Genomic DNA, 15030 nt, shown 5'->3' on the forward strand with positions numbered 1-15030 from the left:
ACCATGGAATAAAAACAGAAACTAAGTAACTCCAAGCACAGACAACTTAGTTTGAAATGTTCATCTGGAATGAAACAAATTTTACGTAGCTCAACACACTTTCTCAGGTTGGACTGTGAATTTTTGTATGTTTGGGCAGAGTGGGAAACAGGGAGAACATTTCAAACGATACGTATCATTCTTCATTTCAAAAACCTCTAACACGGGCTGAAGATATGGTCATGGGTGCTCAGGTGGAGAATTATAGCCATCATTACCACCTCTAAATGAACTGCCTGATCTGAGTGAAATTTGATCTGTGTTTGCTCCACATTCAACCGTGGAGACGTATGATATACAGGTACAACTAAACCACTGAGACAAACAGAACTACACAAACACATTTTACTGTCTTAGGGATCAGATTTCAGAAAAGAGAAGGAAATTCATGAGCTGACTTCAAAGCAAAAGTAGTGAGTAACTATAGCACTGATAGAAATGTAGTGGAGTAAAAAGTACAATAATTATCTTCTGAATGTAGTGGAGTAAAAGTAATAAGTATCCCCCAAAAATAATACTCAAGTAAAGTACAGATACTCAAAACATGTACTTAAGTACTGTACTCAAGTACATTGACTTTGTTACTGTCCACCACGACCAGTGAACATCAGCCAAATCACCCCTAAAATGTTGCATTAAACACAAGTTCACAAGGATACGAAGATGGTCATCCCAAGATTTAATTCATTTTTCATGCAACTTTTCTCTGTCATTTCCCACTTCAATTCCCCTTTTTTTTTCTTCTGAACTTTACTCGGTCCACTTTTGCCACTTTTAAAACTCATGACTTACTCTCAGAGGACTGACAGTCAACTCTTGGCTCATCTGATCTAAACTTGCACCTTTGACAATGAATAAGAATGTAAAGCAATTAAAGGAAACAAAATTCCAAGTGATTTTTATTTGAGTCAGGCTAATTCAGCTTTGATACCAAAGAAATGTAAAAATAAAAATAGTACAACAAAGTACATCATTTTACAAATACTCATAATGGAGGTCTGACATATCAGAATAATCAAATAAATTCAAACATGTCACAGTCATAACAAAAATAGAAAAAGTCAATACAGTACATAAAATGTATCAGGAGCTATATACTTGGAAGTGTTGAATACCATAGACTTTACAAAATTCTACTAGAAAAACTCCCAGTACCAATGGAATATCAGATAATATAAAATGTAAAAAACAAAAAGTCCAAACAAGACAACAACAACAGCAACAAAAAAAAACATGTGATATGAGTGAGTGTGCATTCGTACTGGTGCAATCTGCATGCAAATCCAGCGTAGAGTGACAAATCATAAAAAGCAGCTACATTGAATGATTCTGTTTGACCGTGGCGATAACTTGGATATCACCCCCAAACAGTTTCTAAAAAGCTTGCACAAGAAATCTTTGAGAAAACGATGCACCGTCATGGTTACTATTTTTAAATGGGACTTGCAGCAGAGTTCTCCCAAAGAGAGCAGTGTTATCTGACTAATTCAGTCAGGGTTTTTTAAAGTAAGAGACAGTAAGCTGAAATGTTTTGGTCTCATGAGAATACCGTTCATACGTGAGCTGTTGGTGTTCAGGTGATTGAACAACATCAGCAAAAGGAAAGGTAGTTTTGGTGCAACCTTTAATTAAATAAGTGGCAAGTCCAAATATTCTGTGCTAACCTCTCAATGGGTCGAAGGCAAAGTATTTATGTTGGCAAAAAATTAAAACTGTCTGTCTTTGTCACACTGGATTATAACGACACAATGATATTCAGATTATGATTAACTCCAGGGGTCTTTTTTTTACAGTCAAACTAGTTGAAAGTGATGCTGGACCTTGGCACTGACTGGCTCCCCTCAGGGAAACTTCATTGAATCAAAACGCTCCAATCAGACAAAAGTACACAGATGAATGCCACTACAAAAGTCCACTAGTAACCAGAACAATAACAATAGTAAGAATAATAATAATCTTTGACCATAAGGGTGGTCACTTTTTTTCTTTCTTCCTCATTCAGGGAGTAAAAATAGATGATTTGGCAGAGGAGAATCTGTGATGTCTTGACAGTCCGCACGGTGTCTTTGAGTGTAAAAGGATAATTAGCTGTGATGCTAATCTATTTGTTCCTGGGAGCTCCCATGGAGACAGCAGTTACTATAGTTACTGCATGCTCTCTGTCTCTCCATCTATTATGTGTAACAGTCCAGTTGAAGGAGTGTGTCTATAAGGTATATTGTGCATAATGTGTATGTGTTTGACAGAAAGCCCGGGGGGCTTTACAGGCAGGTCGGTAGTGATATTTTAACCCCATGTTGACTGATCGCCCCACTGATGCTGTAGATATATTAAGACTTGTGAAGCTGATCTGAGATCTGGCTTGGCTACATCCGGACAGAGCCTGGAGCTCCGAACTGAGAGGAGGTCTGACTTTCCCATCAGGGAGAGGAGGGTGTTGGGGTGGGGTGCTTTTGTACGGAGAAGGGGCGGGACTAGCTGCTGTGATGTCACTCCGAGACATTGTTCTGGTTCTGCTGGTATATGGAGGCTTTATCTTTGAGAAGGGCCAGGCACAGGTGGCAGCTCCAGCTCCCTGTAAGATACAAGAGAATCATGAGGCTTGTGTGTGGAAAGACAGCATTAGCTCATGAAGCACTCTGAGAAAACACTTTGTTTAGTTTACATTTAAAGAAGTACAGTATCCATTCAACACATTATGCTGTTTTGTCTTTGAACTCACAACATGGGAATAAAAAGTCCATAATAACAGAGGTTAGAATCATAGTTTAGGGCTATGCATTTTATTTATTATACAATTTCTATGATTTGGATCTATTTTTTGTGTTCAACCCAAAAGTCAAACTTTCATTCCTCCTTCATTTTAAGTTCAGCACCACACCAAACTTTTAATTTTTAACTCCCAGTTGTTCTGGACTTGTACCTCACAAGCCTGCAAGGACTTTGTGTGTTTCCAGCCACCACTCTTTATAGATGTGACACAATCCAGGGTCTGGAGCCTTTGAAGGGACCCAGCTTTGTAACCTGCATAGACCTGTCAGGCCTAACAAATTAAGACGTCTGGTCTAGAGAGGATTCCCCACCCCAACGTCCCCACCCTTATCCAGGCGTCACATCACTTGCCTCTGTTGCCTAAGCGAGGGTAAGTAGCTAACTAACTACCAAGCAAACTAACCTGTATCCTTAAACACCATCACCAACTTTTTAATGATCATTTTCAGATTTTTGTACAGCTTATTACTGAGTTGAACTCTGCTGTTTGAGGGTATCCCATTTCCTTTGCATCAGCATGCAAAGAATCATGGGAGTAATATGTTGGCTGCATTTGGAAGAGCCTTCATAATGGGACAGCCATTAACACATCACATTGATGCAATCGGCCTTCAAAAGCTGCAGCCCCCAAGTTTAGACACAGCTTATGTGTCACCATCATTTTTCACTTTACACTAGTGCTGGGCGATATTGAAAATTATGTTATCACAATAAAAAATTTAATATCAATTGATATCAATAATTATCACGATAAATATCAAATCATTATTTCATTTAAATTTAAATGCAGATTTTTGGTCCTGAGTGAAAGTTGAAGAAACCAGACAGTTTGTTAGCTTGTATCTGGATTTATTTTTTTGATGAACTTCTTGAATCCATCATTTCTGATGGTGCTAATAGGAAGCAGGGCTTTTGTGTAAAATTAGATTTTTGTGAAGTTTTAGTTTGTACATTCCTATTTTTCTCAGATTGGGGTTATTTCCATAATTTGATTTATCAAATTGTGTTTTTTTTGTTTCGAGTTGTGCTCTCCCCTTTAAGATTACTAAGGGTTACTGGCAGAGTGATGTTGTTTCCCCCCATTCTGTTAACATCTGCAGTCACGTTGGCTTACCCTCTGGTGGTTCAGTCATGGGGGGACTCAGACAGTACATGTGGTAGCCTCGGTCACAGTCATCACAGAACAGCAGCTGATCCTACAAAGACACAACATCATGTTCAGTTTTTTGATTAGACAAGAAGAGAAACAAGAGGGGCAGTCGCTCCTTAAACATCAGGCTAAAGCTGGACTTATAAGCTTTATAAAAGCAGTGAAAATATGCTGCAATACTTCCAGTCGGTGTTACCTGAGACTCAGTTTTTAGGTTGTTGCCACACAAAATCTAAATAGAAGTATAGGGCCAAGACAAATTATCCGTATAGTGATAAATAAACACGTGAAAAAGTATTAATACGCCGGGCCTAAATATTGATGTTTCAATTGAAAAAAAAAAAAAAAAGGATTTCCCTTGCAATTTTGAGCCCCTGAGGTGCTACTTCAACTAGCTCCACATGGTGGTGCTAGTTACATGAATGAGGGGAATGGGAACGGCATTTAACTTGCCAAAGGAGAGCAAATTGACTGCTGCAGAATACCAGAAGAAACAGTGGGATGTCAGACAGCGCTGATAATAAGCTCAGAGATGCACAATGTGCTTTTAAAACCAACAAGAAGAAAGAAAAAGCTGCTTCAGCTCTTTAGGCTGAAACTAGAGGAATGATGGAGAGTGCACTCCAGTTTACACAGAGTTTCCCTCAGTGGATGAAATGGCCTGCAGAGTCCCACGAGACGAGAACTGCCCATTTTATTCATAAGTGAGGAATGCATTCCTAAGTGCTGCAAACGAGTGTGATGCACGAGAATATTACAGTTTTTCTGAGGCTACAGAGCCGACTGAAAAACACGCGGCTTTAGAGGACAAAATGTAAATGTTCAAGGAATGGGTACAGCCATGTCTTAGCTAAAAGCCTGTCCCAAATGTTATGTTGGAAAAAAAACTTTAGGGCATGTATGTCAGAGTATCATAAAGAGGCTTACATCATTCTCTGAGGTGCCACAAACGTTGCAACATTTGCACTCAATGCACTGCCAGCGGTAGGTCTTCACCGCAGCCATCATCACCGGGGTGAACTGCAGACATGTTGGGTGGCCTGCAGGAGGGAGAGAAGACATAAGAGTGATGTCGTCAGATAGAAGAAGAAAAAATACTTTAAAGTGTTCTAGCTCTAGCTGCATGACGAACAACTTGATGATTTTCTAAGATGTGGCTCCAGTAAGAGGAAGTATCTTGAGGTGTGGTATCTGTCTGCCTAGCCTTTTTTTCAAAACCAAAATCACAGGAGAGAAAGGAGTGAGCTGAAAGAGCTTGTTTGCCTACTTCATCATACGCTGCAACCATTAACACCCAGATAGAAAATAGTGTTACTGAAATCCTTGTACTGACTAGGGTTGCAAAATTCCAGGAATTTTCAAAGCTGGAAACTTTCCACGGGAATTAACGGGAATAAACGGGAATAAACAAGGAATTTACTAAATTGAAGGTTGTCTCTTAAAAGGGAACTTAGTTGGGAAAATATATTTAACATAATCCTGACTAAAACAACCAGATTTAATGAAAGAAGATGCTTTTTTATTTGCATGTTGAATGAGACTTTTTTGGAGGGAGAGCGGCTCTTTTCATTTAACATTTTGAATGGGACTTTGTTGGGATTGCATTTTTGTTAATTTTTGAATGGGTTGGGTCGTGGGGATGAGTAATATTTAACTCAACATTCATGTTTTTGTTCTTCAATGAAATAACTGATTGTTCAATAAAATATTTAACACTTGATAAAGTTCTACAAATAAATCTCTTTTAATTGTAATATTTTGGATGGATGTCTGCTTATAACAAAAAAAAATTTATGCTTGGATATGATGCCTTTCCAATTAATTACCCTCGATTCCCAGTTAATTCCCATAAATTCCCAAATTCCCATGGAAAGTTTCCAATTTGGTATATTTCCAAAATTCCCCAGCTTAACTTCCCATGGAAATTTACCGGAAATGTTCCACCCCTTTGCAACCCTAGTCCTGACAGATGTTCTGGTGTTTTGTTCATGTTTACTTAACTGTCAGATTTATGAACTAAAAATATAAAACATAAAACTTAAGATACCTTGAGCATAAAATGTGTGTAAGGTTGCATGTTCCTAGTTCTGTTTAACATCATGGACCCCCAAGTTGTAAGTTCATAAGTCTGGTTTTGCATTGGAGTACATGGAACAACTATGGGCAGCAGAGCGTAGTCAACAGTCAATCATGACATGGGCTTACCCGAGCGACCACAGTCTGAGCAGGACACCAGCTCCTCTGACTGGCCAGTCTTCTGGTTTAAGGTGGAGTCTCCCAGACAGAAGTCACAGTAATCGTTGGGCAGTGCCAACCCATTGGGACCCTTTTTTGTTGCTGAGGGAGAAAACGAGTGAAAAAACCATTTGTTGAACATTGATATGAAACGTGTAGCTAAATTATAAAGGAAGATGAATCTAATACCATTAACTTCTTTACGATGTATTTAGTAACATTTTAATCATTAATCAAATGATTTAAAAACTAATGCAAAGTTTTACAAACCTGTTTGAGTCACAGTGGCCAATGAGGGCTTTTTATTACAATAACTGTCTGATGATGAAATATGACCCAAAGTAATGATGAGTGGCAACTGACAAGAAGCACTCACTGAATGAAGCCGCTAACACGATGTCACGTGCAAAAAATTAAAAAATTTTACTCAAAAAAAAAAAGATGAAAGACAAATATGATGATAGGTTGGGGGAAAAAAAGATGGATATGCTTAAAAAATTACAGGATCCCCAAGCAGGTTTCAAGTTAGAAACACTGAGACTAATCCCACATTTGGGATCCAAAGTCATCATGAAAATCAAAAAATGAAAGGTGCGGAATAAAAAAAAAAGAAGAATGAGAGAGAGATATCCTTTGTAAAAACACACACATGCTACACAGCATGCAACCAAACCTCCCCTCCTCTCTCTTTCTCTCTCTATCTCTCTCTCAGCACAAGAGAGTGACTCACTCTTCTGCTCTTCAGGCTGGCGAGGAGTGGGTGGTGCCTCGATCTCCTCGCGGTCCTCGCCCTCCTCCTCGGCCAGATGAGAGTGTGTATAGTGGTAGCTCAGGCCAGGACGGTTCTTGTAGCGCTTCCCACAGACTGACACACACACACGGTCATACAAAAGTGTTACAGTGATGGCAGCAAAGCTTAGCTACCATCCAAAAGGGCCCATGGTGGAACGACAAAGGAACGCTGCTCATCGCCCCACAACCGACTTTACCCAGTTATTTTCAAGTTGTAAATTTACAGCTGACGCGCTAGCAGCGAACTCATTTGGTTGAGGTGAGCAGTTGCACAATAAGCTTTTTAGCCAGCAGGAAGTTAGAGAGCACACATGGCGCGGCATCTCAGAAAAAAAAAAAAATTTGAAAAAATGTTTTCAGGCGGTTTGCCATTTCTCCAATTTCTTTGTTGTCAAAGTGAAGTTCCAGAAAGGGTCTTTCAGATCAAACCATGCATGGCAGAAGGGTTGTTTTTGTCTTTCAGACGAAAAAGCAAAAGCCTCTCTTGCTGACATGCATGACACACAGGGGATGCAAAAGAAGCTTGTACTCACTGTCGCAGGCATATGGTTTGTCTCTCTCCTCCATCGCAGCAGCTGCTGCTTCCTGTTTTTTCTTGCCGTTCTTGTCACTGCGACCCTGCAAGAGTCATTGAACACCTTTGAGTTTTCTTTTTACATTTTTAAATGAAGTGCAGAACAAAATATTAAATAATATCTCAGTCCTAACTAGGGTTGCAAAGGGGTGGAAAACTTCTCTTAAGTTTCTGGAAAGTTTCCGGTAAATTTCCATGGGAAGTTAAACTGGGGGATTTTGGAAATACTCCAAATTGGAAACTTTCCATGGGAATTATGGTAAATGGTAAATGGACTTGTACTTACATAGCACTTTTCTAGTCTTTCTGACCTCTCAAAGCACTTTTACACTACTCGTCACATTCACACATTCATACCCATTCACTCACTGATGGAGGCTGCTATGTAGTGAGGGACCATCAGTGTTAGCTAATCTTATTCATTCACATTCACACACCGCTGAACAACAGAGGGAGCAATTCGGGGTTCAGTGTCCTGCTCAAGGACACTTCGGCATGTGACTGCCAGAGCTGGGATTGAACCGCCAACCTTCCGATTGATTGACGACCGACTCTACCCACTGAGACACAGCCGCCCCTTATGGGAATTAAGGATAATTTAATGGAAAGGTATATCCGAGCATAAACATTAGTTTTGTTATAAGCAGACATCCATCCAAAATAGAAATCATGTCTGCATGTGATGGAGGAATGCACAGTGCATGTAGGGGGCGTGGTCTCAATAGCCCTGCAGTAAGCAGTGTGCTATGTGCATGTGATTGAGGAATAGCAGAGATATTCAACTGTACTTGAAATCCAGTTTTTTTAGTCAGGATTATGCTCAAATATATTTTCCTCAACTATATTTAAGTTCCCTATTAAGAGCCAACCTTCAATTTAGTAAATTCCTGATTTATTTATTCATTTATTTATTTATTCCCATAAATTCCCGTTTATTCCCATGGAAAGTTTCCAAATTTGAAAATTCCCAGAATTTTGCAACCCAAATCCTAACTACTGGACTGGAGCCGATACAGGCCTTTTTTTTTTACTGATCTGGGATCTGCAATTTGACCGCTCCACTCACCCCAGTCATTTAGGTCAGCCGTTGTAAACTGAGCACAATTCGTAGAAAAGCGTTAACACACATACCTTAGCATTATATGTGGTATGATAATTTTGAAGGGCAGTAGCAGTAGTGCCGCGTTCAATACCACTGTAACAGACTGTTCTGAGTTTTGGTACATGTTTAAATGCCTAATGCGTCCCTGGAGAGTTACTGTAGGCTGCCATAAAGCAGATGTTGTTGCTGCAATATGCACATATTTGTGCAACTTAGTCAAAGCCAGGGCTGGAGTTCCACATCATGTCTTGTTTATTATTGACTTGTTAAGTATATACAGTTAGGTCAACCGAGCACGCTCAGTGACACCATTTGTTTGATACATCTTAAAACTTAACATGCAACGGAACACGACGCAATAAACTGTGGAGAAATATCTTCGAGTAAGGGTGTCAAGGCCAAAAAGATTACAGAGGAAAGAGTTGAATTCATCACTTTGGACAACCACCCCATCTCTGTGGTTAAGAAAGCAGGTTTCCATAGACTTTTGGAGCTATTGAATCCGCGTAATGTACTATAATACAGCACTAAGTGGATTTGTGATATATTTTAGTGACTGAATTATAACTATTACACAATCTGAAAAGCATTTTGATTTTATATGCAAGTTTTACTACATTAAATTGAATAGCTTAGTGTCCTTGAGCTGGACACTTAACCCCAAACTGGGTTTAAAAATATCATGTGTAAAATCCTCCTTGACAGGAGACTGCACGCAGAAAAAGGCACACACCTTGGATTTACTCTTTCCTCGTCTCTTAGGGGTCTCGTCCTCAAAGTCTTCATCATCTAGGTCGTCCAAGTAGTCGTCATGGTCCAAGACTCTCTGCAATGACAGGGTTTCAGATTAAGTCTGGCTTCACTGAATCTATGACCATCATAAGTATAATCTACTAAAATAAACAGGGCTTTGTGTAATATTGTTTGTGTAAAATATCTTGACTGAGGAAAATGTGGCTGCAACAACTTGTTGCTGGTTATTTCAGATGTCAATCCCACCAATCTGGTTTAAAATCCCTGAGGCAGTCTGCCTGTAGCTCACAAATTATGCTGTGTTGTAACCTGTAGCTGTGTTGTTGGTTTGGATTTGAACCAAGAGATGTTGATTCAGCAGTTGCATCATAATTATACATGATTTACATCAAATCACAGTTATGTTGTCACTTTTGTTGTACATCTAAGCTGCAGCTACGAGTGTTCAACGATCTTTGAACCAGACCTTACGAATACGCCCAGAGGAAGTGTGGGAGGTCGCAGAGGAGGCAGGAGGCTCCACGGTTGCCGTGTCATCCTCGGAACCCCGGATGTCCGACACTCCACTCCTCCTGTCCATGGGCTCACCCTTTAGCAGGGCCTCCAAACTGCTGCCATCCACTGGCCCCAGTGTATCACGCTTCAACCCTATCTCCAAATCCGCTACACAGGAAGGACAACAGTAACGCATGCAAGGTCATTGCAGACAAAAAAAACAACCAACATAACCCAAATTTTCACTAATAAACAGAACCTCCTGCCTGAAACCTTGGATAAAACAGGTATTGCATTAAATATCTATGGAAAACCTTCTTGTTTTTCCGGCATGAATGAACCTATCCCTTTGACTGTGATTGCAGTGCAAGATACGGTGATCTTTCTGATGTGATACCTGCTTTGAGAGGAGGGAAGGCCAAGCGTGGGTCCTCAGGGGGATGAGAACGCCGTTTCTTCCTCCAGCGTCGAGCAGGGTAGGTGTAAAGCTGTCCTGGAGCTACACCTAATGTTTTTACAGAACAGTACAAACACAAACACAAGCAGGTGAGGAGACTCGTGACATGATCTTTGGACTGAGCCTGTTTTTTGTGAGATGAAAGTTCTTTGTTTGTAACAGTAGTTTTGCACAGGATTCAGATCACTGAAGCACCGTCAACATGAATGATACGTATATACCTGCACTTCGGTGTCTCTTTTCCATCCAGATGTAACAGTTGGACTGGGCTACACCAGTCTGAGAATCCAGAAAAGGCATTAGGATGCTGCGCTCAGCACACAAACGAGCGTTGTAACTATGACACTGCTCCATGGCGTCTCTGTAATATTGCTCTCCCAGCCTGAAATGTGAAAGTGGGACACTACCAAGATAAATAACAGAGATTGGGATCAATGGTCAATAATGAATGACGAATACATATTGCAAGTGAAACAGAGTTAAATTGTTACAAGCCATTCATGAATTGTACAAACAGTAGTTTCTATAACATGCACTCTAACCCTATCATAATCCACTCTCCATCACCATCCTATTCAATTACTGGATTTATCTAATCTTAATTAAGTTGTTGCTTTTTTTATTCAATGATTACATACAAAAAGGTATTCCTCAATAATGGCAACCAACTTCATAATCAGCTGTTGACTAATGACAAGCAACATATTAGATTTTTCTGGAGTTTTAATCCACATTTAGACTGCTTTCAAATTTAGTCACTTATTGACTAGTGATTTTAAATTAAATTAATTTTAAAAGGACTGTGCTACATGTAAGTACTAATAGATATATTCTTAAGGTGGGAATAATCTTTAATACACTACCAGTCGGAAGTTTGGAAACACCTTCTCATTCAAGGGTTTGTTTTTATTTTAATGATTTGAAACACTGTGGATTAATACCAGACATCAAAACTATGAAAGAACATATATAGAATTATTTAATTAACAAAAAAGTGTTAAAAAAACAGAATATGTTTTATATTTTAGATTCTGTAAAGTAGCCCCCCTTTTCCTTCATGACAGCTTTGCACACTCTTGGTATTCTCTCAGTCTGCTTCATGAAGTGGTCTCCTGGAATGGTTTCTAATTAACATGAGCCTTGTCAAGAGTTCATTTTTAGAATGACTTGCCTTCTTAATGTGTTTGAGACCATCAGTTGTGTTGTTCAGAGGTAGGGTGAAGGCGTTCTTCGACCGCAGGAACTTTACCCCAGAACTACGTGCGTTTCGAGCAGAAGACCAGGGTCTAAATTAAGTTCAGGGGTAGATAATCTCCCGCCTGAAAAGCCCCTGCTTTGGTGGGAGTACTTTTCAAAGGTCCTGGGACTTTCGGCTGAACTTAACAGTGTTTGTCGAGTTTACACAGTTGTTGAAACACAGAGGGAGTTCCTGGGAATGCATACTAGTTTAGTTATTCATTAAGTTTTCCAAATATCATTTAATATCATTTTTTTCCCTCCATACGTCACTGGACTTCAGCCCGCGGCCGAAACGCAGACAACTCTGGGGGCACAGGAACTTTTTAGTTCAGGGTAAAGTAGTTCTGGGGGCTAAAAGACCCCAGAACTCTTGGTCGACATGCACCTTTTGCACACAATGGATAGCTCTATTTGGGTACTGTTGTAATCCATATCATGGCAGAACTATATTATTTCATAGTTTTGATGTATTCAATATTGATCTACAATGTTGACAATAATTAAAATAATTATAAAGCATTGAATGAGAAGTTGTGTCCAAACTTTTGACGGGTAGTGTATGTGGTAAAAAAAAAAAACATTAACCAGTGACACAACTTATTGGTTTTTCTAATACAATATCTAGTTACTTATCCACCATTACATTTGCGGCGTGGTGTTTGTTTAGCTGCACCAAACAGGCAGTGGGGCACGGCAAATGACATTGGATTTAAATTTTATTTAGCGCACATAATGCCACCGTTTTCATCCCATCATATGTCTTCATTCAGACAATAATGATGTGACGGCCATCCCTTGTGTAACTAACTCGAGTGAATGGGTGCTGTTGAACAACAAAGATGACATATTTTCTCGATCTCATTCTCTAATCAATTTTGTTGCGTTATTGCAATAGGCTGTTGCTTTGGATGTACAACCCCTCTATGTGTTAAACAGACACACATAACCCAGACTCGTTTCATCTCAAAGCCTCACTAAACCATGACGATGGAGGGGAGTCAGAACAAAAGGTTGATTGTTAGCAAGCCTTTCGTCAACAAGGCACCCGCCAAGCTGACAATGTATTGGTAAAATTAACTCTTCTACATCTGCAGGCGGCTGGCTAGCAAGCGAGGAAGTGCTGTGTGTGTTATAACCGCTGCAGACATTCAAGAACTTCAGTTTAGGATAACAAGAGGCTGAGAAGAGAGAGAGGTCCACAATTGATTCGCTTAGTTCACATTTGCCCAAAGCTAACATGCTAACCTTAGCTGAGTGAATAACGTTATTCTCCAGGGACAAACATTGTACCAGGATCAAAGAGGCTGTGTTCACATCTTTACAGGTTCAGTAAGGGCACGACTCAAATTAACATAGTTTACATTCACATCTATATTGCTGCTCAGTTTACTCTCACAATAAAAAGATAGACTTACACTTTCACAACACTGTCGACGGCCGCCGCCATGTTTGCTTATTGCGGTTGTGTGGAGTGCCACTGCGCCTGCGCACACACGTAACTGACCGGTGCTGCCTCCGAAGGTGAGAAACACGAACTACAGGTTAAATAGAGGGAGGGAGGGAGGGAGGGAGGGATAGATAGATAGATAGATAGATAGATAGATAGATAGATAGATAGATAGATAGTACTTTATTTATATAGAAGATTTCAATACAGGTAACAAAGTGCTTCACAGTGAGCAATAAAAACAAGAAGTGCAAAGCAAAATGGTGCGATAAAAATAAAATGAAATAAAAACTAAAAAGCCTGCAAGCTTATAAAACAGACCCTTACAAACATAGTTAAAATTAAATAAAATCACACAGTAAATGCTTTTCTGTAAAAATATGTCTTGAGTAATGACATTTACTAAAGTCAAATTCCTTGTGTGTTCAAGCATACTTGGCGAATAAAGCTGATTCTGACATAAAACACGGGACTGATTCTGCAAGTCTGATCTCCTCTGGCAGGCTGTTCCAGAGTGTGGGAGCCCTGACTGTAAAAGGCCCTGTCCCCTTTGGTTTTCAGTCGGGTCCTTGGAACAGCACTGCCAGAGGATCTCAGACTGCGACAGGGAAAAGCTCAGAGATATATAGAGGGGCAAGTCCATGTTGCACTTTAAAAGCCAGTAAAATAATCTTAACATCAATCCTAAAATCAACAGGCAGCCAGTGTAGATGAGCTAAAATGGGGGTGATGTGGGCACATTTTTTAGTTCTTGTTAAAAGACGAGCTGCTGCATTTTGAACTAATTGGAGATGGTGGATTGATTTCAGACTCAGACATAAGTATAGGAATTACAATAATCGAGACGGGAGGATATAAAAGCATGAATGAGTTTCTGTAGATCTTTAGCTGACATTAAGGACTTGACTTTGGATATATTTCTGAGCCGATAAAAACAAGACTGGACAACTTTTTTCACCTGCGGTCCAAAACACAAAGTTGGGTCAAAAATTACACCAAGGTTTTTGGCTGAGGGTTTAACATTGTTATTCAGTTCACCTAAATTTGGCAGAATTTGATAGATATACTTTAATTCAGGCCCATAGGTCTATATCAGCACAAGAGTATTATAAAAGGTTAAAAAATAAATAGAATACATGTCCAGCAAGAAATAAAAAGATCATATGACAACAATTTACACATTCATTTTGATTAAAGCATAAAAAGCAAGAAAAATACCATATGCCACTAATTGTGGGCTGAGTGAGCTCCCTTAAAATTTCATTTTCTAAATCAGCTAAGCAACACATACATTTATAAAAACATAAAATAGCTACTACAAAATCCCAATTGATGGCATCTCGCCCATGAGCACGTTTTCATAAGACCTTGTTAAGTAAAAATGTATCAGCAATCTTACATTTTAGAGCACAACAGAATAACAAACCAGGCCTTTATGATAAAGGCTCAGGGGCCAAAAGGGGTTAAAAAGCCACGAGACAAAAGCCTCCGCAAAAGTTACTATAAACATTTCCTCTTGTGATGTCAACAGAACATAACCTGCACATCCCAAAGGAATTCCAACCGACCACAAAATGAAACAAAATTGTTACAAACATATTCAAAATGACCATCAGGGAATCTCAAAAACACAAGAATCACAAGACAAGCTAAAAACCTCAAAAAAGAACAGTCAACCTACCAGAGATAGACACACTTGGGATTGCCTAAAACTTACTATAAAGGGGGTTGTAGCAGAGCCAGACTGTTTTGACTGGGGTGACAAAACTGGGGCACTGACTTATGCATGGGTTGGCCAAGTGTGATACACAGTAGGGCCTACGCCATCAACTTTCACTTTAACTAACTTGAATATCGAAAATAATCAAAACAATTTAAATGCTTGTACCTTTTTTTAAAAGGTAACTCAACAGGGTGGCATCATATAAATCTGCTATACTTAATGATTCAAGAAATAGTTAGGGTGTCCAATCAG

The 15030-nt window shown here is 39.5% G+C and overlaps 1 protein-coding gene across 4 annotated transcripts; it reads right to left on the reverse strand.

Moving 5' to 3' along the window:
* Positions 1–910: 910 nt before the first annotated feature.
* dpf2l (D4, zinc and double PHD fingers family 2, like) lies at positions 911–13140 on the reverse strand. Of its 4 annotated transcripts, none has more exons than XM_034689829.1 (11): positions 13024–13140; positions 10591–10751; positions 10310–10417; positions 9884–10080; positions 9398–9490; positions 7522–7606; positions 6927–7061; positions 6167–6298; positions 4889–5001; positions 3926–4007; positions 911–2614 (listed from the first exon to the last, which is right to left on the reverse strand). In XM_034689829.1, the coding sequence occupies exons 1-11, from the start codon at positions 13053–13055 to the stop codon at positions 2529–2531; spliced, it is 1224 nt and encodes a 407-aa protein (XP_034545720.1). In that variant the 5' UTR covers positions 13056–13140; the 3' UTR covers positions 911–2528. The 4 variants fall into 4 exon arrangements, with proteins under 4 accessions (XP_034545720.1, XP_034545719.1, XP_034545723.1 ...); XM_034689828.1 differs by having other exon boundaries at positions 10591–10772; positions 13024–13139; XM_034689832.1 differs by lacking the exon at positions 6927–7061.
* Positions 13141–15030: the final 1890 nt, after the last annotated feature.

This window comes from Notolabrus celidotus, chromosome 8, assembly GCF_009762535.1.
Source record: "Notolabrus celidotus isolate fNotCel1 chromosome 8, fNotCel1.pri, whole genome shotgun sequence".
Classification (NCBI taxonomy): Eukaryota; Metazoa; Chordata; class Actinopteri; order Labriformes; family Labridae; genus Notolabrus; species Notolabrus celidotus.